The 23,373-nt window shown below is 41.2% G+C and overlaps 2 protein-coding genes across 4 annotated transcripts in view; one reads left to right on the top strand and one right to left on the bottom strand.

The window, feature by feature from the left end:
• Positions 1-11,438, bottom strand: part of LOC115006933 (importin-13-like) — a 29,037-nt gene extending 17,599 nt beyond the window's left edge. For 2 of the 3 annotated variants that reach the window (XR_003832134.1, XM_029429562.1), the window contains exons 1-5: positions 11,237-11,387; positions 10,827-10,913; positions 1,536-1,661; positions 1,091-1,447; positions 127-380 (exon numbers count right to left, since the gene is read on the bottom strand). Coding sequence is in view for 2 of the 3 variants with exons in the window: in XM_029429562.1 (XP_029285422.1) it covers positions 127-380; positions 1,091-1,447; positions 1,536-1,661; positions 10,827-10,913; positions 11,237-11,257 (845 nt within the window). In the remaining variant the exon portion in view is untranslated. Of the gene's footprint in view, positions 1-126; positions 381-1,090; positions 1,448-1,535; positions 1,662-10,826; positions 10,914-11,236 lie in introns of all 3 variants that reach the window. The other variant, XM_029429563.1, reaches the window with a different exon arrangement.
• Positions 11,439-13,149: 1,711 nt separating this feature from the next.
• Positions 13,150-23,304, top strand: LOC115006727 (sialidase-like). Its single transcript, XM_029429170.1, has 5 exons — positions 13,150-13,425; positions 16,882-17,115; positions 18,782-19,381; positions 20,467-20,624; positions 21,589-23,304. The coding sequence occupies exons 1-5, from the start codon at positions 13,356-13,358 to the stop codon at positions 21,631-21,633; spliced, it is 1,107 nt and encodes a 368-aa protein (XP_029285030.1). The 5' UTR covers positions 13,150-13,355; the 3' UTR covers positions 21,634-23,304.
• Positions 23,305-23,373: the final 69 nt, after the last annotated feature.

The following is a 23,373-nucleotide window of genomic DNA, read 5'->3' as shown; positions in this document are numbered from 1 at the left end:
TTCTGCTCCCGTGTCATTTCTCCAGTCAAAGCCAAGACAACCTTTCATGCAAAACAGTTGTATCATTATTTATTTTTCTGTCTTTTTATGGGCCGTGAGTTTACACTGTCACACATTTGTACACACCTTTGGGAGTCGGGCTGTGAGATGGCGTTGACTATTGCCTCTACCGCTGTGTCAAACAGCTCTGGGTCCGGCAGGGCACTGAAGCAGTCGTGCACCAGGCTTTCGCTTTCATTGAGGGGCACATCTAGCAGCACCCAAGATGACAGGCAGCGCAGCACGCGAGCTTTCACTGCCCCGGGGCTGTCCGTCCTTCGCAGCAGTTGCTGCAGTAAGGGACACACTGACCCCCACTCCCTGCCCAGTGCGCCCCGGACCTAGAGGGAAGATGATAATGAGGTTTAGACAGCTAGTGTATCGCTCATGTGTGATATGTTCCTCCGCTTAATGAGTAGGCTCATTTCACACACCAATATGAAGCTTTCCTGATACATTAGTTTTTTGAAAATAAACAATTATTTCGTAGAAAGATTTTGTTTTTGCCTCTCAGTCAAACACACTACAATAACATATCCAGCATAAAATAATCTAATATCAGGCTGAACCGATTCCTCAAGTAACAAAATGACTAAAAATCATCGAAGCAAATTCTTTGCGAAGCTTCGTTTATGACTATTTATTCATTATTTTGTATATTTACTATTGCTCTTTAATAAAACAAAAGTATCTTTTATCCAATTATTCGATTGATTTACTAAAATAATCGATAGCTGCAGCCCTCGTGTAATGAGTAAAATCATGATTTAGATCATATATCATGTGACCTGTAATAATATATCTGAGAATATCTGATTAAAGAAGTGAACACAGATTAAGGATCTGACTAATTATTCACTTCCAGCTTTATGTACTTGACTATTTTCAATACTCTGTCGTAGAGACACAATTCAGTAAGTTCTCAAGTATCTCATGTATTGAAGTTTGATACAAACTGGTGAACCAATCAGTCCAAAGAAAACCTGTGCATATTGGACAGGTGGCCATCACCACCCGCAGAGGTGGGAGAAAGTGCTACCTGCAGACGTACCAATCCCTTTCTGTACTGCGGCAGCCGGCTGGTCTGGAACTCCTCAGGCAGGACGGTGAGCAGCTCCAGCAATGCCAGGCAGCGTGCCCGCCCATCAATCCCTCCCCCCTCCTCCTGGAAAACCCGCACCATCTCCGGCACAGCGCCAGGCCAGGCTTCAGGCATTGTGTTGAGTGCCAGAGAGGCCAGGGCCACACATAGCCGGGTGAGTACCATTTTGGAGCCAGAGGAGAAGCAGGCAATCTGGGAGAACAGCTGGGTCTTCAGAGAGTCATACTGGTCTGTGGGGATGTCTGACCAGTAGCGAGAAATCTTGGTGTGAAGCGCACTAGCACCAAAGTACTGGATCTCTGGCACCTGTGAGAGATGATAAGCAGGATGCAAAAGGTGCAACATTTTTCAATGTATGTGTGTGTGTCCATGTGAGTTTGTGTGTACACTATACCTTATCTGGGCTCAGTAGGGCCCAGCAAAACTGCCAGGCCTGAGGCGAGACCTGAGCCTGCATGAGCCATTTCTGGGCCAGATTCTTGTTTTCTATATTGGGATCATAGTACAACTGGTGGAGAGCCTGGAAATAAAGACAGAGAAAAGTAAAATAATGTATACAATCTGTGGATGCCTAAACCATGAGGGGGTTGAACAACTTTGTACAAAGTCCATTTGAGAAATGTTTGCAACTTCAAACAGGGTTAGGGTTACAAATAGGGCTGCACAATATATCATGTCATGCACAATAACCACACCGCAGGACATGTGGTGTCAAGTAAGGCAAATTAACTGAAACACGTCATGCTACACCTTTGTGCAGCTTGATACAAAAGGAAAACCTGCAAGGTTCTCATTTGTAATGACTAATTTCCAAGAGAAGTCTGAGTGATATAACAGAGGCTAATTTACTCAAATTCTAAGAGTTCTTGGATACACAGTGAGGGACTTGCAGTCTCTGCATGCACAGCGAACCACCAATTGCAATCATTCTTAGACAGTATATCAAATAACCAAACCAGGCCCAACTAGTTGGAAAGATTAGGTTGCAAAAATAAATGTTGTAAGGAAATATTTCGGCTAGAGAGAGGATGATGTAAACAGGTGCTTTGTCGTCATCTGGTGGAAAAGAAATAGTGCAAAGTCCTTTTTAATTTACAATATTGTAGTCGTAGCTACAAACATTCACAGTACTTAGAACCCAGCAGAGAGAAGAGAAACGCAGTCCTTTGTGCTCTTGTTTGATGGAATGTTGATCAATATTTGATGGTTACCTTAAGAAAAGAGCATCTTTTCTCACAACAGGCAAGCACACAGACGCATAGTAGACAGTTTACCTCGAAAATCTGAACAATGGAGAAAGCAATGACCTGAAAACAGCACTCTCTGAAATATAGCTCGCTCTGAGTAATATGAGTACTTGAGTGCCGGGAGAACAAGAAGGAGCAGGAAGCCAAAGAGAAAGTAGATAAAGGATAAGTATGAGAGAGGGAAATAAAAGAAGGGGAAAAGCAAGCATTAATTAAACAGACACTTCTAACCCTGGCAGTGCCAGAAGAGAGGTTTTTCTTCTCTCTCTCTCTCTCTCACACACACACAAATACACACATGCATACATACATGCTCCCTGAACTAAAACTACTGGCAGCCAGCACTAAGTGTCTGACAAGCAACACAGGGAAAAAAATCTATTCAGCGAGCTTCTGATCCTCGTCTTTCCCCCTGAAGCCTGCTCTTCCTCCACCAGCAGTCATTCTTTCCTCTTTCTTCCTTCTCAATTCGCCTCCCTCCAGCCTAAACTGTCCATCCAGTTTTATTTCATCCCTCAGCTCGCCCTCTTCATTTGTCTTCTTCTATAATCTACATTTCTCCCGATTCCTTCATCAGAGAAGTTTAGTCTGCAAAACAAGGGAGGATGAATGATACCGTGACGAATCCACAATGGGTCAGAGTATGATGATGCATCTGAAGAGAGGAACATCAATACAGTGTCAATGCCTGCTAGAAGCAGAGAGTCTCAGGTGGGGTTCTCACCCCGTCTGCCATCCTGGAACGCAATTATCGGTCTCCAAGAGTCTGAACATGGCTGCCGTGTGTTAGAGATAGGTGCAGGTACAGTGTGTGCAGCAGGTACTCTGTGTACAGTATGCATGTGGCTTTGACTTAGCTGGTAGGTCTCTGTAGTCAACTAACATCTACTACAGCAGGGCTATTCAACTTCATTAGCAAGTGGGCCAATTAGGAAAATCACTGGGGGTTTGTGGGCCACACAATACTTTGTCAATGAATCACTACAAATAACTCTTACTTACAGTAGTGTTAATAGTTACTAATACATAACATGAACTAGTCACGTGCATCCTCTTTCTTCACTTTAATTGTATCACCTTAATTCATTACAGAAAGCAACCAGTGCAAACACAAAGATAGGAAAGATATGGTTACAAGGCTTGACACAGAAGTGCAAAATGTTGCATCTTTAAAATCAAGGAGACAAGAGTTTGTTTCCCAACAGGTTTATGTCCACTCATGTAGAAAAAAAGATGAATATTATAAAACAGTATTCACCACATTACCAGTAAGTAGCCCTGATTATAATATACCCAACACTTCTAAGCATACACAAGGTGCTTTGAAAACATGTCCATATCCGTAGAATGTAATACTAAATGCAAATAGAACATAGTAAAACAGTAGCATCAGACTCACAATAACATACATATGTTGGATACATTTTTACAATATAACAGTAAGTAGGCTTGTTTGAATCATCATAAAGCAGATCTGTCTTTGTATTTACACTAAGAATGCATTACATGCCTAAGTCAGGTGATGTACTACTCTAGAACTACCACACATATCAGACTTCTGTCATGTTGAGCCTGTCAGTGAGAGAAATTACACTGTCTTGATTTAGCTATTTCAACATAGTCTGGCTCATAAGTGGTAAGGGCAATCCTGAGACCCTCATGCAACTTCTCATTGGTCATGGAGGCTGGAGGTTGAGTGAATGAAATGTACAATCCTCATGACAGTGTCCATGGTGTTTTTCAAATCACCACTGAGCTTTGCACACCATACAGATTGTTGAATAATACAGTGTAAATACTGCATATGTGGGGCTATGGCTGTTAGATGCACCACCAGCCCCTGCACTCTACAGCTGGAGCGCCATCAGTAACCAACAGGCACACCTTTTGTAAATCCAGTTCACGTTCGTTAAAAAACCAGACTATCTGTTGAAAATTAATAACGGAATAAGCCCCAGAAGTTCTTCCCTAAAGTGCACTCTATCGAAAAACCACACATAGATGCATAGCTGGGCCATGTCAATACAGTCAGTTGATTCGTCCACAGCGATTGATATAAACTCCGCTTTTCCAAAAGCTTCCCCGACACATCCTCGACACATCCTTTGCAAGTAGTTCCACTCTGCGAACAGTGTTGCCAACTTGGCGACTTTTTCGCTAAATCTAGCGACTTTCCAAATCCTCTTGGCGACTTTTTTTGCCACTGTGTGTGTGTGTGTGTGTGAGCCTCTCCGTGACATAAGCTAAACATCTAGCTAGCTAGTTCACCATGTCTAAACTCAAAATTACAGAAAGGAGTGGGAATCAAACCCTCAATCCAAAGGCTGGTTGAAGCCGTTTAGTGGAGATGGTACACGGGCACACTGCCTGTGTTGTAAGGCTGATTTCTACGCCAAACTTTGTGATATAAAAAAACACGACAACTCAAAAACATACTCAAAAGGCAAAGCCTTATAACAGTTTCCCCCAAAGCAGGATGCCATTAATGAGTAAAATAATTGACTGCGCAAAAAAGAATGTCAAAATTAAAAAACAAGAATCAACAGAAGTTAATTTGTAGTGCTAAACATATTTACAGTGTTTGTCTCTTTGTCTCTCCCACAATGTTATTCCTCTCTCCTACAGCGCCCATTAGCGTCATTTAGCGACTTCTAGCTACTTTTAGGACAGCCAATAGCTACTTTACTTACTGAGGAGTTGGCAACACTGTCTGCGAAGTGTTGTTGTGTCTGATAGAGGCACTTTTTAATGGCTGAAGTGACGCTGTCCTCGGTGAATAACCACTTTATCAATGACAGCAAGCATGCAATCTTTAACGGTTTCTACGTCGGTAAAGGGCCTCTTCTGTCTGGTTAGTGTCCAGGCTACACGCAGGGATGCTATCGTGGCTCTCTTGTTCTGTGCAAAAGCGACCAAAAGCCACTTGACTGCATTCAAATGATGCTAGCTGTCCCTGTACTTTCCTTCTCCGTTCCTCTGAGTCCACGGGAAATCTGGCAGAAAACGAGCCATGACTTGACCTGTAGTGCCTCATCACGTTGTATTCTTTCATCACGGAAATACAATCATTGCACAATAAACACAAAGCAAAGTAAATAAATATTTGTCAGTCCATTCGCTCTGGAATTGGCGATTTTCAGAATAAACTTTAGGTTTCTTTGGCTTGGTGAGAGACATCTTGAAGCGTGTTGTTAGCTTGCCGAGCTAAAGTAAGTGAGTGACTTTCTCTGTGGCCTGACAACCTAGTGTGCAGCGTGAGCTTGACTGAGCCGATGGCAGATGCGGACAGAGTGTGTTTCTTTCCAGACACCGCGGCAAAACGGACAGGCCTCATTCAAATGAATGGAAAAACCGGCATTTTCGCCACATCGCCGGATTTGGAGTGAAACAGGCCTTAGTTTTATTTATGCTTTATATGCCAGCCCGGTTTGCAGGTATCCTCTTGCGGGCCATAAAAAAGTTCAGAAGGGCCGTATTCGGCCCGTGGGCCTCTAGTTGAATAAGCCTGCACTACAGCCATGTTAAGCTTTCTATGAGACTCTTTGCACTTTCAAAGCAGTTTGAAGAAAAACCACCTCTACAAAAATATGTCTTTTCTACAAATTTGAACAGATTGAACAGAGTGGTGCAGGAAGGACATATTTTTGTAGGCCGACCTAGAAGTTAGCATCGCACTAGTTCTCTTCACAAATTTTGGATTATTGCAGTAAATAAACTCTGTGGCAAACAAACGTTTATAATACTTACATGTTTTGAACAGCACGTAAATGCAAATCTCTGGGTTATGAACTAACTACACCACAGTCGCATTATTTCACATCACCCCCACTAAGCTAAAGGTGGACTCGTCTTCGGCTTTATGACGTTTAGTAGTCTCATTTAGCTAGTGCAAGAAAATGCCAACTCATTTCCGGGTTTTAAGGACTCATTCGTGCACCCCTCTAGACAGAGCTGCATGACAGAACTGATTAAATATGTGTTAATGTGATCATTATCATGCTGTGTTTTTTGTTAGTCAGCTCCACTCTACCCTTCCTGTAAACGAAGCTGTGATATTGGAGTTCAAAGCAGCAGCGGATCATTACCGCCGTCCACTGTGTGATTGCAGACCTCTCCTTATCCAACACCAAACAGAGCTGTGTCTGTTCTTCCTAGGTTTATTATCAAAGCGCAAGACACAAAACAGTCTGAGAAGATTAAAGCAGCAAAAATGAACAAAGAACCACCGCCTGTCTCCTCCTAAAAATCCCGCAAGACATGCAGCAGTTATTTTTGACTAACGAACTGTAATTGCCCTTCACTAATAGGTTTCCTAAAACAAGCAAAAAACATGCAAACCCCTAGACAGTAGCGTTTATTTGCAGCTTTAGCAACTAATGCAACTGAAGCAACGCTGTATCTACAGATGGTGGCAATCTGCCTGAACCACCTGGCTTCACCTGAGGATGGCGTGCTCTTGGCAGACACTGTCAAAGGTCATTAGCCTCATCTACAGCCCCTTTCCAGCAGGAGGAGGAAGGAGAGGGATGCAAATGGAAAAAAACATGGCTCAGTTAGACAGATTCACCATCTGCTCACACATGACCACAGATTTACTGTAACGGGTACACGCGTGTGCTCACTACCAACCCCAGGAGAATAATTACAGTGTAGGTCCTGAGCCTCGTAAACAAAGACCACTAGAATACATTTACTCTGCAAAACATCACGCACAAATATGAAGCAAATAAACAAGGTAGGAGTCTATAAAATATTACTTTTATTAATTTAGTGCAAGGCAGGAGATGTATATAAAGAGAAGCAGGGGGCAGAAGAACGTTTTTGAGTTTATATTGAACATTATAGAAATCTCTCCTCCACATGAGGGATAAGTGCAAGAAACACGCACTCACGCAAACACACACACACACTTTGTAAACTGTGTTTACACACAGCAGGTAATGGCATCTCGCTGCCGTAGGTTCAATGTGTTTGCGAACCATCTGTCCACTAGAGAGTCAGACTGAAAGTCATTGTAGTGATGGGAGGGCAGTGTTGTTGCTGTGCTACAGAAGGCATCATCACACCACTGACCCATCATAGCACTGCGCTAAAACTGTGAAGAACCAAAGGCAAGCAGAGGAATGATGATTAATGAGGGAACAAAGAAAAATAGTTTGTGCGAGAGTGTGCGCGGGTGGTTGTTGACAGCACACGGCCAAGACAGAAATTAAGAATACCATGTTGCCAATAGTGATACAATTTCAGCACATGAACAGCAAAACAAACCCCTGCACCGAGTGTCTCAACGTGCAAACCTCACTTACAAGGACAATTTCCTCCAATTAATGGATATATGATAGTCTGATAGCCTACTAAAATAAATACATTAAACTAAATGCTTGCACTAGGGTATGTTTGTATCATGTAATCTACAAGACATGTGTTTCACCGTATATTTCTGTCAATGACTGGACAGTAAATGTTACCGTGATTCCTGTTTTTCCTTTGAAATAGCATCTGTGGCCACCACAAAACAACTCAATACATCATTTTTCAATGTCAAATTCCCCTGCTATGTTTTGTAATACGTTAGCTGGCAGGCCTCTGTTTTAAATTCCATAAAACTATGGAACTTGCTGTCACATACATCTTATCCAAACCGTACTTTCCAAAAACCGCTTCCAAAAAAGCAGAGCCTGGGAGCAACACACTACTGAATTGACCTCGACAACATCCTATAGGCAGAATCCTGTGTGGTTATAGAGATGATTACAGAGAAGCCACCCCTGGCAAAGTGCCCTTGAGCAAGGTGCTGCTGACCCACACTGACCCAGTTTTACTGTGCTGTGGTCCTTTCTGCTGGTACAGGAGTTGTTTGTCTCTGGAGAGACTTGCAAAATGACTAAATCATAACAGCACAGTATTTCACAGCAGAATGCAGAGCTCCGAATTTCCTCTAAAATCCACTTGTTTGGAATAGTGGAATATTGATTCCAGTCAAGGCTAATTATAGTCGAGCGGAAATGTAAGGCTGTATACATTCCCATTCATTATACACACAAAGACACTGACAATGTGGTACTTTGTTTCACCGACCCAAGATTAAACAAAGAGCTTTCTATTGGAGACATACAAATACTGGGCCAGGAACCATCATCTCCAGCACAATGTATACAACCAGCACACTCTCCACCATCTCACTGAACAACAGTGACAACTGTGCACTGCTGGTCTCTTGACTTCACTCTTTGAGCAACTTGTTTTTCTCTCAATCACCTTATGGGAAACGCAACTCAAATTTCTATTGATGAACACTACAAGGTGTCTGCGAGTGTTGTGTATATTTACAGTTACCTGCTGTTGTGACTGTTTGGCAGAGAAGGTAATACAATTACAGGTAAAAGCAATAATTCAGATTGTTCTGAATGCATTAAGCTGGAGGTCTGACGCAGATACTAATGTGATGATTATAGGTGCACTCACAGGTACTAAAGAACCCCATCGTCAGCCTCTTATTCCAGTGGATGAACAGCATCGGGCTGATTGCATAACTAATTAGTACAAATAATTCAAGCCAAGTTATCTACATGTAGAATAAGAAAAATCTGGAAAGAAAAATAATAATTTTATACAAATATCCAAATATACTTTTTAAATATAGACTTTAGAAGAACAAACATCGCATCAGTTTTCAAATACAAGTGTGGCATTATTACAAAAGGGCTCATAGCCTTCAAGGGAAATTATATTTCAGATGCTGTTTGTCATGTTTTATCAGTTAATGAGATTACTGATGGCACGCTGTACCACTCGGAGAAAACTGAATGCTTTAACAGGATCTAAAAAATGCACCTTAAACTACAAACCCACACAAAAAGAAGAAATCAGAATAACATTTTAGTGGCTGCTTCATACCGTTTTCAAATGTCTTAGAAATAGAAAAGGCTGATTATTTAAAAAGGTCAGAGTTCAGTGTATTCACTGCAATGACGTTCCTAAAATAGTTTATTGAATCATTACCACATTGACATTTATCCACTGCAAGCATCTCATGCTTCAAATAATCAAATGAATCACTGAATACTGAATGTATATCTGACATGTGGCTCGGACTATATTTGTGATTAATATCATGCACTATTTGTGCTCGCTTGGGGTATTTCACTTCCATTGTTAATGAGATACTTAAAAACCTGACAACCCAATAAAAAAAAGCTTGATCTAATTAAAAATTCCAAATCTATAAAGGTTGGGTATCAGTTACTTTCACTAAAGGTTACCCTAATACATCACAAGAAATTATTCATGAACCTCCCAGTTACATGATTTCTAAAGTGCCCGAAATATTAAAAAGGTGAAGAATGTACAAAACCTGAAAAATCAGAAGAATGTACTATTTTTAGTTATACATTATTAGTCTTCTTAAATGTTTGGTTGTCAAACAGGGGAGCATATATCATAACAAATTATTTATGATTCTCCTAGTTACATGAATTATACATTTACCTAGGTATGCATACAATATTAACTAATCTTTTCTCTGACTTAGTTAATGTGAACAATGACAGGAAATGTTTAACATATTCTTCACACATTTGCTACTCCCAAATTATAACAGAGCACCACTTTCTTCACTTGTATACATGATACATGAACAAATAATTAAAGAGATTATCCACAGGGAGACAGGACCATGAATATTGTTTTGTAATTCTTCTTCATCCTTTATTACACCCAAAACACCAGTATTAGGCTAAGCCATTCCCCCACAGGAATGTTCTTCTTTCCCTCAAACCTGCCTCTAATCATTTTCTGTCGCATCGCCAACCTCCTCCTATTTCTTTACTGGCACTGTCATAGACATCGACCCTGTCCCTCCCTCCTCTCAGCCCCCAATCTATCTCATCGACTCTGCTCCACAGTAGCACCTTTCTCACTCTGTCTCTCCATCCTCCCCATTGTCTCCCCACCCATCCCATCGTGTCCGAGTCAGTGGCCACCCAGCTCAAGAGATTCATCACAGAAAACACTGCCAAGCAAGCAGGAACGCACACACACGCACGCACACGCACACGCGCACTAACACGAACACACAATCCAACAGAGAAAAACAAGACCCAGACAATCATTTTACAATAACAGAGATTGCAAAGAATTGGCGGGCTGCAACCTGTTATGTTGATGATCATCTGTGCATTTTATCTAAACATTACGGATGAGCTAAATTCCACATGCAAACAACATTTACTCGCCAGGCGAAATTAGTACTGCACATATTATTATTATTATTATTATTATTATTATGATTATGTGGCTACACGGCAGATAAAGCTACCATGCTTTCCCCTCAAGTTGTATGTTTATTTTGTAACAAGACCACTTATTTAGTCCACAAACCCCCGGTGTTGTATAAGATTATATGTTTCTACTAACGACTGAGTCGTCCAAAAACTCACCTTCTCTACGTTTTCCACCGTGAAGTCCAGGGCGTCCGGTGTTGCTGCTATCCTCCCCGGCGTCTCCATATCTCCGCCGAAACGGAGCTGTCAAATGATCAAAGAGGAGCAACACATTCAGGAGCTGGCATCCACCGTTAAACGTCCCTTTATAAACAGTGCCATTTCCAAAATATTTCCAGTTGCCGTTTGAATGAGTAAGTTAGCTCGACGAAATCATAAATGTAGACATAAGGATGACACGAGAAGCTAACCGGCAAGCTAGCTAGCTAGCTGCCGCTAACATACACTATAGGAAAATACTATAGCAACGGCTAGCCACTATGCTAACGCCAAACTAGCTAACGTAGTACATGTAACTTGACGCTACCATAGTGCCAAATACAACCAAGCGAGACGGATATACTAACATGTTCAGAGTGTGACAGCATTATCAAAACAATGCCGTGTCCGTGTATTACTTCAAGGATGTCTAGAGGACCGATATTTTCACACCTTTCTGTGCTGCGACGGTATGAGACGATGCTGGCAGCTCCCTGCCGCTTTTCTGTCTCTGCTCCGTCACTGAGAGCTTTTTGCTACATTCATGCGCTGTGGGAAATATCGTAATCACAGCGTAACTGGTCAAGGACCTCCCAATAACACTGTGAATAAAACAGCGATTCCTAAAGGGCCAGACATAATAAATGTGGAGAGTATACTAAACCTGAAAAAATAGCAGAATACAATTATATGTATTTTTAGTCTTCGTAAATGTTCGGTTATTCAGACAAACACCTGCTATCTTATGTTTCTGTTTCGTTTCATCGATACCAAAAGCTCTTTGGTAAATAATATAAATTAAAAACACTTGAATGCGGCATTTCCCTCTCCATGTTGATATGTAATCCTCATATTATGATGTTGATGTTGATGTTTTTATTTTTATTATTTAAGCAAAAAAGCAAAAAAAAAGAAGGATTCTTCTAATAAATCTACGGCATTAATAATAATCAGTAGGTTTTGTTTGCTGTATTATTTATCATATACTTCAGTTTTGCTGCGACCCAGTTCTCTCATAAAAACACAAATAAGAGCTGTGTCTTAACACATTTACATTTGTGTCTAAAAAATCAACCTATAAATAATAAAGTACACAACAGAAATTCAGTTTTCTTATCCTCCACTATGATTCTAAATGTAATATAATTTATGGTAAGATAAGAGAGAGAAAATATGTTTTATCCAAGCCAATCATAAATATCACACCAGAAAGTATTGCTATAAAGACAGAAGAAAAATAAGTGATCTGTAATTTCTATCATCACAGATGAAGATGTCAACGCTGTAAGCTAACATGACACAGGAGGAGTTCAGTAAACATATTTATTTTCCTTCACATATAGGCCTCTAGTGAATATATGGGGAACACATTTACATATTCACACTTTTCCCATTCATGGAATATTTATAAAAAATGGTACTGACATACAATAAGATGTTAAATACTAAGTAAATAGCTGAAAGTATAAACTTCAGTTTCTTCTGGAGTATAAAGACAATTTCGACATTATTATCGCTAAGCAAATGTGTGTTGTTTTGTCCACGAGACAAGGAGTCAGCTGTAGAGCAACTGCGCCCCCACGTGGGCCAACGACCTCATCACAATACAGTACAGCACCCTGTAGAAAGAGCCAGTCATGCAAAAAAAAGGCACGTTTTGAACGGTCACTGCACTATTGCAAAACAGTGAGGATGACACAGTAAAGCTTCCGGATCAAGTCAAATACCTAAAATAATATGTTTATTTTTTAATTGTTGACTAATAAAATTCTCGGCGTGACAAACACACACATTTATTTGTATATATACACACATTGTAACCTAATGATTCGCAAAATATATATATATATATATATATATATATATATATATATATATATTGTAGGCCTTATCATTTAATCAAGTTCAGAAGTTTTAGAATAAAATGTTTATAAAATGCTTGAAATATTTTAAATGAATATAAATTTAATATTTTTTATATAAATGTTGTGACTTTTTGAGGTGTTGATTCGACTCAGTAGTTTGTGATGATGCACCGTAATAGGCCTACACTGTGTTGTGTAGTTGCATGATCTTCTGTTGTTTTGGTATGCATGCCCTTATGTAGGCTACTGTGGGTAGGAGTGAGTCTGATACTGAACAAGCGTCATGGCACAGAGTCAGACCCACTGACTATTTTGAACAGGGAACACGTGGCACTGCTCCTGGAGAGAGAGAGAGAGAGAGAGAGAGAGAGAGAGAGAGAGAGAGAGAGAGAGAGAGAGAGAGAGAGAGAGAGAGAGACGCACACACTCCTGCTTCAGTCCCTCCAGCCACGCACACACTGACAGAGCTGCAGTGGGTTGTACAGTAGCTACAGCTGCCTGAGATTTTAAAACTACTCCCCTAAAGTCTGGGATCGGACGGTGAACGAGGGAGAAAGGAGAGTTAAAGACGAGACGAGACCTTTGTTTTGGTCATTTTCTTACTGTTTAGCGGAGGACAGAAATGATGGAGGCCAAATTGAGGATTGCCCTTTGTGCGCTCTTGCTCATTAACTTGGGATCCGCTGAACATAGTAAGTAGTGTTTTTATTTATCTTCTTATTTCATCTCTTGACTTTGGGCTGTTTTCCGGTTGCCAGTTTGATTAATATGCGCGAGAAAAAAATCACTGTGGGTTACTGTACCTCCACCCCCTCACACACACACACACACACACACACACACACACACACACACACACACACACGCACACACAATCTCACCTGCCTCCAGGCACCTGAACAGAGATTTAAACGAACACATCTGAAGGGAGTTCACAGTGTGATGTCTACTGCGTTACACCATAAAGAGGCAGTTAAAAAAACTAAACATTTTGGTCCCTCTTGTGTGTTTTCTTTCAACCCTCTTGAGATCAGAGGCAGACAAACTCTCTCCCATATCCAGCCAATATGTTTTTCAGTTTCATACTGGCCTCACTTTGATTCAAATCACAGCTGTTTGGAGCCTCTGTTATTTGTTTTAACAGCCTCACACTTTATCTTTCACATCACTTCCTCCCTCCCCCCTCTCTGCTTCTTCCTCTTTCTGCCTGCATTACATTTACACTCATCTCACCCACCTTCCGTTTTCTCTCCTACCTGTTTCGAAACACTGTCTCTCATCTGGCCTTCTCTCTTTTTCTCCGTCAGTGCCTCTCACATAAAAAGAAAATGAGACTTTTGACATTTGAAAAGATTTTATTGGGCAGAACTGTCCCATCAACTCCTTCAGATGAAATTCAAATGAATGGAAAACAGCTCGGCTCCACTGGAGGACATTTATTGGTTGTAAATGAGCCGGGAAGTACATTGTGACAAATGACACCTCTAACTCTGTGCAGCAGCACACTGTCATTTTACTGGGTTCATGCTAATTGGCTTGCCTCTGTAGTACAGTGTGTAGACTTTATGAACAGATTTTAAAGCAGAGCAAAGCATCCAGACTTTATAAAGTATGTTGATTGTATGAGGCTGTATTTGCATAAACATACAGTATAGAGATGAAATTAAAACCCAGGATGTTCGTCAGCGAGAATCAAATATTCATTACTGTTGACAGGAACTCAAACCTCCAATTTCAGAAAAAGAAATCCCTCTGAGCTTTTCTCAGCAAAGAATATTTAAATATTCCCAATCTTTCTCCGTTCTTACATGTTATACAGACTGAAAAAAATATGTCATTGCGATTTATTTGACTTTGACATTTGCAATATGATTCACGATATTGGAGGGAATTATCATTTTTTATTTTTCTCATTTTCATTGAAGATTATATTAAAATGATCATGATGGTTTTTTTTTGCTAAGATCTGTACGATCTGTGGAGTCTGTAGAATATGATTTACCGCACCTCAATACTTAATTCACATTTCTTTTAAACATATTTTGCATTTAACAAATATTGCATCTGATTTGGATATTGCACTAATCCATATTGCTATTTTTGATTTAATTTTGTGTGTTATTTCTGAGGATGAAGTCGATTTTATATTTTATCATCAGTTATAAAATGATTCAAACACTACACCTTTTAGTAATATGTCCTTTATTTCTATAAGTTCGTCTGTATGGATGATTCTATTCTATTTTGGTGTCTTATAAGTCCATGTGGGCTGAGCATTTGTATGTGCATGACACAATAAATAACATAACTAACTAACTATAGTGATTTCAGGCGCTCACACGTTGCACAATAAGACCTAGGACGGTAAAAGATGAGAGGCTAGAGACCTGACATGCCGCTTGAGAGGTAACACAACGGTTGGCAGTAAACATCCGTTCTGATGAAAAGCCAGAGGACAGCATGCACACAGCTGTCTCCAGATTTTTCAATCATGTGCTGTGAAACCAGGGCTTATGGGATTTTGCAGTAGCAGTTAGATGGGTTTCACACAGAAGGTATTACTGATAGGCACGTCCAGAATTGAGTGTTGAAGTGGCAGACATCTGCTCGCAGAGAAACGGTTGGCTGTGCTCTCGCTGGCAGGGTACGAGAAGTGAGACAGAGCTACTTCCCCAGGTACACGCTGCATTGGCCTGCAAAGTAAGAACCTGCAATATCTGGAGAGAGGAGTGTGCAACAGCGGAAAACAGTGGTTCTCTTTATGAATCTACTCTGCACACTCGCACACACAGAGACACACACATGTACAACATACTACTCCAGCATTTGACCTGCGCAGCTCTAATGGAGCTAAAGTGAGGGAACAAGGCCACTATTATTCAGCCAAGCACCTCCGTCTATTTATGAGTGTGTCTGTTTTTGTATCATTTACAGTTCAAGCAGGTCTCTCTCTCTCTCACTCTGTGCGCTGATGAGCTGAGTGAGTGATTATGGAGGTAATGAAAGGCATCGTGGCAGTGTGTTACTGAACGGTAATGACATTACATTACAACAGTGCTCTGGTTTTCATCAAAGGGAAGCAGGTAGAAACAGAAATGGAAGCTACAGTCGGAGGAAGAGAGAGCGAGAGCGAGATAGATTGAAGGTCTTCATTAAAAGGATATTACGTCAAAGACCAAAAGTTCCTCACGTCTCACGAGGGCTGGAGTAGATGTCATGCAAAGTGAAAGACACACAGTCCTGATCCATTTTGTTTTGTGCTCTGAAATGATGTTTTACAGTGATGTGACTGTGTTGTGCTTCATTCCAAATCTCAGTATCCATTCAGTGGTTCCCAACATGGGAGGTCAGATCCTCCAAGAGGTCTTAAGATATATCTGAGGAGTTCAGACATGTTTAACAAGAATGAAGCATATGTGTTGCTACATATTCATTCATGTTTAAGTGCAGGAAACTGTGGATAGTTTTTCAGGCCTCTGAAAACATGCTCACAACTCAAGGGGCCACGAGAAGCGTCGCTGTGAAGAAGTCACGAGCCAAACATGTTCAGGAGCCACTGCATTTAGCTCCTGATGCAACAGAAAACTGGGATTAGCGAAGTAAATGTGAGATGTTATCTTCTGGTCTAACACTTTAGCGAGACACTAAACTCCTGTTTGCTCTGATCGATAGAAGATTACGCATGTTCATTCAACCTTTACTTGTACTCGAGAGATCATCGAGGGGGCGACCCTCATTTACAAAGACATAGAGTCAATTACAATAAAAAAAAAAAATTAAAACAACAATATTAACAGAAAAGAGGCAATGCCATTATACAGTAATACAAGCCAATACAACTTTCTGATTAGGGACAATTTGAACTCGCTGAACTCTGTAAAAGTTCTGCACGGCTTGCTGGAAAACATAGACCGATAACTTTCCCCGGATAAATGATTTATGTGTATACATTTTTCAGTTTTAATAATTGTTGTTTGGATAAACAGCAGCCTGTGCTGACTGATAGACTCGAAATTGATTCAGATGGTTTTGGAGTGTGCACATCATCTGCTGTCCCATGTTTGCTTGGAATAATGAAATGATCTGTTAATGACTCTGAGGACACGACCAGAGACTGACCGTTATCCAAATGTGACTCTCTTCATCAGATGATGACCATGCCGCTGCCTCCTCTGCTCCACAAAGTGCTCTTGTTGGCGAGGAGTCTCCTGAGGCTGCCGGCTCTGTGCTTGGTTCAAGCCTGGACCTCATCCTTAATGCCACTACTGCACCTTCACTGGATGGCTCGGACACAAACACAAGTTCAAGAGGCACCCCCAGTTTGAACACAACTACAGAAGGGGAAACCAACTCTGTGACACCGGAACCAAAGACAAGTAATGGTAACAGCAACTCTGTATTCTGAATCCTTTGTTTATCACTATAAGAAAACAATTGATAGACTGAAGGAGTCACTTGAGTAGTCAAGTCTGTGGTGTGGCAAACAAAGGTGATCTGATGTTGTAGCAGGTTTATCCAGTAGGGAAGGTTTGTCACAGTCAAGAAGAATTTGGTAGGAACCCAGCAGCAGGTGGCTCAGAGTTTAGCAGCTATATTTAACAAAGTCCTTATCTCTGCTTTCCACGTCCAGAAGTAGGCTACAGAGTGAGTGACTGGGGAGTGACTGTGTTAACGTGGTGACAGTCATCTCGGCCTGGTTTTTAAAAAATTGGAGCACACAGAGGAAAAGAAAGTCTCAGATGCAACTAAAATAGTACAATTAAGAAGGTATGAGTTAGTAAGTGCAATAAATAAGGTGTAATCTTTTGGGAGATCCAACGGATGGTAAAATATACAGTACAGAGAGAAAGGTTGGTTGGTGTTGAGGAGAGGAGAGAGGTGGTTAAATGATGTGTGACTTTTCACAAGGGGGTGAGAAAGGTAGAAGTGAAATACTCCCCCTCCAGGCTCACACATACTCTCTCTCTATCACAAACACACACTCTGCTGCATATTGCACTCATATTAGAGAACAGTTTGCATGAACACGTCTTGTGTTTGAGATGTTCAACTTTTAGTTTCCTGTGAATCGATTTATACTTGATTTATAACAGTAAGAGTGTACAGCGTGTACAGTGTAATGGCTCTGTAGTCCATTAAATTAGCACGCTAATGCTAGCAAGCTATGTAACATGCCCACAGTGACATACATACAGAATTACATGCTGACATTAAGCCAGCATAATGTTTACTATGTTAACCATTTTAGTTTAGTGTGTTAATATGTTCTGATCGGCAGGAAACACAGCTAAGTACAGCACAGCTGAGGCTGATGGGGATGTGGTTAATTTAGCATGTATTTCGTCATAAACCAAAGATATTGGTAATACTGACGATGGCACGAGATGAAAAGTCAGGGGGTCACCAAAGTCATTCAAATGTATCCTCTGGGGACCATGAATGTACAGAATGTCATTGCCATCCATCTAATAGTTGTTGAGATATTTCAGTCTGGACCAAAGTGGTGGTCTGACAACACTGACATCCATGACACCACTTTGCGAGCATGACTAAGAACACAACATCCGTTTCCAGAATAAATGGGAACTTTTACTAATAACTCACAAGATCAACAGATTTCAGGGACTATTTCTTGGGTATAAAGAAGTTGGGGGATTTTTCTAAGGGTATTTTTTTAATGTTCTGAGCACCACCAATAATTTAATAATAAGTTGTATTTGGGTGGACGCCGAAAACTAAGAGAGGAATATTTCAAAACTAATAAAACCAAAATGATCTGCATGGCTATATATCACTAGAGCAGGGGTGAACAAATAGAAATATAGAGTCACAAGCCAAACAGTTGTAAAAGCGTAGTTTTCAACCAGTTACACTGCAAGAAAATCAGTGTTTCTAAAATGTATTTATTTTTCATTTGGATGAACGGACCCTGTAATGCCTCACCTTCTCCTGTCAGGCACTTCAACACAGTTCAAACATTGAACAGTATTTCAGCATGGCAAATCTTAGCCCCCTTTTTATAATACTGTTGTCTTTCTCTTTGTCTAGATACCAACATTGTCTCTCTCTCAGAGGCTGCCGTTGCTGAAAACAATGGAAACCTAACAGATCAATCGACATCTCAGCCTCCAATTCCTCTTTCTGGGAGCCACGCCCCCCCCTCTCACGCCCCACCCTCTCACGCCCCCACCTCTCACGCCCCCACCTCTCACGCCACCCCTTCACCCACCACCGGCCCCACACACACAACTCACCCTACCAGTGTAGACACACCGACCACCCCGCAACCCACAACAGCTCACGCTGAACCTCCACTTCCTGACTCCGTTACACCATCCAACCAGCCCACTCACAGCGCCACACACTCATCTACTCCTGTCCCAACACCTGAGCCACTAAAGCCTGAAACCATCACTACTGCTATCATCGCGCAAACCAGTTCAACACCCAACACCAGCTCCTCTCAAGTGCCCCCCAATTCCGAGTCGCCGGCGCTCACGTCTCCACAAACGACTTCACAGTCCAACGAACATCCCGAGACCTCCAGCGAAGCCCACCAAAAGCACACCATCGACCCGCCTAGCAGCCCCACCGCCCAGGCCAAACCCCATGCTGACACACCCTCCCAGCTCAACGTTGGGGGTGACCGTAAGTGCATGATCTCGTCTGTGTTGGTGCTTGAATTTGTTCTGCCTGGATATAGACAGAGCCACAAGTGAATTGGCTTCACAACAAAGGTGACGCTGTTCTTTGTTTTCCAGCACAAGCCAGTTCTCGCCTCTATACACACTGACACAAACACACACTACACCCACCCCCTCCCCCTGTCTACATCTTCTACAAGCACTGTCACCACCAAGCACTCCACAATTATGGCTCTGTTTGGGAAAGAGACAGAGGCAGTCATGGGACTCAAGGCCTCGAGAATGCTCTGTTTTCTTTCTTTTTCTGACTCTCTCTCCCTCTGTCTGTCTGCTAAATGCCACTGTATATGTTTCTCTATCTATACTCCACCTTGAGAGGACTTTTACCAGGATGTCTCGCAAAAGAAGGAACCTGATCAACTCTTCTCCAGCCTTCTTGGATACAGTTAAAATGCACATAAAATGATCTCTGCTTCTCTCACTCTGTGTGGATTTATTAGGCCACGCTTGGCATCTCGCCTCTTTCCATTAGCCAGAGGAACAGGGAGCATTCACTGCTCTGTGGTTGTTCTTACTTTCAAACAGCAGAGTTTACAAAATAGTCTTCCTTAGCAACATCCATATACTGTAATAAAACTGTTCCTGCGCAGAAATATACAACCACAGAGAGACAGCAACAGAGAGTGATAATGTAAACTAAAACATACTGTACCGTATGCTCATACAATATAAACGGCTTCATTCTTATTCTAAAAATACATCTTGAAATCTTGCCCTATAAATAAATGAACTTACTCAACAGAGAGCTTAAGTACAGGAAAGCTTAACATCATCATCCTGTGTTTGACATTTCTGTCCTGAGCTACATGATGAACACTCAAGCTCAACTTGCTGCTGTTAAAATCTATATTTAGTTCCAGTCACAGTTTTACACGAGCCGTTAAGAAGCTGGACTTCTTCTATTTGATCCAAATTGAGTCAAAGTCAGATCCATCTGTAACGGCGCATTTGCAGCTTGTTTACTTGGGCTACAGCGTGTCTAAGGAGGAACGTGCCCTGCTCAAGTTTCTCCTGTGTGTTTTGTTCCAGCGATCATGGTCCATGACTCTCCCACATTAGACCCCCTCCTGGCTGGCCTGGTGTCAGCCTTCATCATCACTGCTGTCATCATCACTCTGCTCCTCTTCCTCAAACTGCGCCGGAGAGACAACCGACCAGAGTTTCGCAGGCTGCAGGATCTACCTATGGTGAGGCGACACTTATTCACAGATATTGTGATTACAACTTACCAGTGCTATAATATCATCAATGTGTTTAATTAATGGTTAATGAATCATTTACTAATGATTTAGGAACACAACAACTTCACATCATCCTCTAGCAGGATCCTTGCTTTGTCCTCTTTTCTAACATTTAACCTCTGACCTTCTGGAAACGTATTCACATTTATCTTAATGGATAATGAACACATATGTTCATTTGCTTTCTTGCCGAGAGGTAGATGAGAAGTTTGATACCATGGCAAGAAAGTGAATAAGATTATTTCCCAAAAGGTCTAATTATTCCTTTGTCAACTTGACTATTAATGAATCACCAGCCATGGTGATTTTTCATAAAGTTGTTCTTCTGGCTAACTCAGAGGTGTCAAACTCATTTTAGTTCAGGGGCCACATGCAGCCCAATTTGATCTCAAGTGGGCCGGACCAGTAACATCACAGCATGATATAAATGACGACAACTCCAAATGTTTCCATTTGTTTTAGTGCAAAAAAAGTACATTTTGAAATTGTTCACATTTAATGAATGATATTTTTGCAAAACATTATGAACAACCTGAAATGTCTTTTTTCAATATTCAGTTTTTCATTACACATGTGCATTACAACTTACAGATCACAGTGTATCTGCAAAGGCACAAAACATTTGAAATTGCAGTTAATGTCTTCTCTGTCATCCCGCGGGCCAGATTGGACCCTCTGGCGGGCCGGTTTTGGCCCGCGGACCGTATGTTTGACACCCCTGGGCTAACTGATCTAAAAAAACATTAATATGATTAATTAATAATCAATTAACCAACAATTACAACTTAGACTTTCTTCTTCTTCTTAGAAAGTAGTACCACAACATATATGGTATTAGCACTTGTGAGCATTTAGACTGTGTAAACATGTAGCTGTGTATAATTAGTTGTGTTATTCCATTTTTGTGCAGGACGATATGATGGAGGACACACCGTTGTCCATGTACAGCTACTGATGAAGGCACGACTGACACATTTTGGCGCCCAAATACTCTCCTTGAAACCAGGCTCATGCTGCAGCTGTGCCGCACCTGGCCTTCCTTACTTAATCTGCACCAAACAGAAAGAATCCTGGGTAGGTGTGAGCAAACTCCTGGATTGCTTTCATTTTTCTTGATCACTGACATGTAGGAAAAGAACATGATTGAAGCTGCATTGGACAATGAAGATGTCGCCCGTGTTGAGGTCTTTATGGCAAAACTTCTATTTTGGTGCCTGTAATTACAAATTAGGCGTCTGTTTAATAGTGAATGCTTAATATTTTTTCAGCCCATCTTTTGGGGTGAGGGAGTTGTATAATATATTTTGATTTCCCCAGAGAGTAGGTGTAAAGCTGGAGGCAACATCATCTGTTGCATCCATCATTTGGATGGTTCACACCTGGACAGATTCAGCCTGTCCTGCCACACTCTCACCTGAGGGCACTGGTCCAAGTTCCCTGTAATCAGTTAGTTTAGAAAGTCTGGCAGAAAGAAAAGAAAGTCTGTCAGTCTTACTGAAAAGCCCGGGAAAATAAATGAACATAGCAAATGGCCTGATTATAGTGTTAAAAAAAAGTTGCACTTTACTTTTTCAGGAGTGGAAAAAATGGACAAATACGTTTGTGTGTGAGAAAGATTGAGCTTTGTGTGCATACGTAAGTGCGAGCATAGCTGTGTGTATGTGTGTGTCTGTATATGTGTGAGTCTGAAGGTGCACGTGTGGATTTTTGAAGGCATGGCGGGGAGATATTTAAGTGTTTTTTTCTTTTTTCAGTTTCTGTGTTGAAGGTCCTGCTGCCTTTTGGCCTGATTTTGATATGTGCAGTGTGTGTTTTTTTTTGTTTCTTTCCTGGAGTCTTGTGTCCAGGAGAGAGTGCCTTACACAGTATAGGAACAGCTCTTGTTGCATACTGTATTGATATTCAAACCAACTAACTTCCAGATTTACCAGTCATTCCCAGTGCTTGTATGATTCCCATTTAAACTCACTCTCAGGGCCAGGTAGCTGCACTGACTCGCCTGTGTTTGAACACGAGCCTCCAGCGAGTTCAGCATGAGGCACTCATTCATACAATGACAGTTGCAGACTGAAATTGGCCAGTGGCCTTACCACACAATGTTAGCATTGTCCTGTGCGTTGTAAATACTACTGATGATTGCGTCATGCAAAGACAACTTTACGAAACTCTTCATCTTAGTTGCTGCTTTAGCATTTCACCAGTCACAAACCTGACAGCACCTTGTTCTCGCAGCAGGCAAGTTCACACATATTCCATTGATTAAAACTTCAGCCTCGCTGTGTATTTGCTTTGCAAATGTCCAGGAAATGAGACAAAACAATCCACATTGATATAAATCAATTGGAGCTAATACTTTCCTTCCTTTCCTCTATTTAATGGTTGTGCCACGAATAACTAAAGAAAAGAAAAATCTACATAAAATGTCTTGGTAAAGCATTGGGCCACCTAAAGATATTCCCTCATTTAATGTTTTGAACCCTTTCTGTGACCAGTCTGTACATCCAGATCTAATTTACACACCTGAGATTCCTGATTAGTGTTAAATGTGCTGAATGCATAATGAGGCTTTGCTGCCAGATGTGGATTATGAACTGTTGTTTTATGATTAAAGGTATTTTGAAACCAGTCTCTGCATTTCAGATCTCAATTATTCAGAGTTTGTTACAAACTGCTCTTTGGCTGCGCATCAGCTACA

The sequence above is a fragment of the Cottoperca gobio genome, chromosome 4, assembly GCF_900634415.1.
Source record: "Cottoperca gobio chromosome 4, fCotGob3.1, whole genome shotgun sequence".
Lineage (NCBI taxonomy): Eukaryota > Metazoa > Chordata > Actinopteri > Perciformes > Bovichtidae > Cottoperca > Cottoperca gobio.
This window is presented reverse-complemented; position numbering and strand designations above follow the sequence as displayed.

What these genes read in the sequence shown, in the direction of transcription:
- LOC115006727 (XM_029429170.1), top strand. Translation starts at nt 13,356, where the DNA reads ATGATGGAGGCCAAATTGAGGATTGCCCTTTGTGCGCTCTTGCTCATT. An exon ending in CTTGGGATCCGCTGAACATA is followed by an intron (nt 13,426 to 16,881) that starts GTAAGTAGTGTT and finishes TCTCTTCATCAG; the next exon opens with ATGATGACCATGCCGCTGCC. An exon ending in GCTCAACGTTGGGGGTGACC is followed by an intron (nt 19,382 to 20,466) that starts GTAAGTGCATGA and finishes GTTTTGTTCCAG; the next exon opens with CGATCATGGTCCATGACTCT.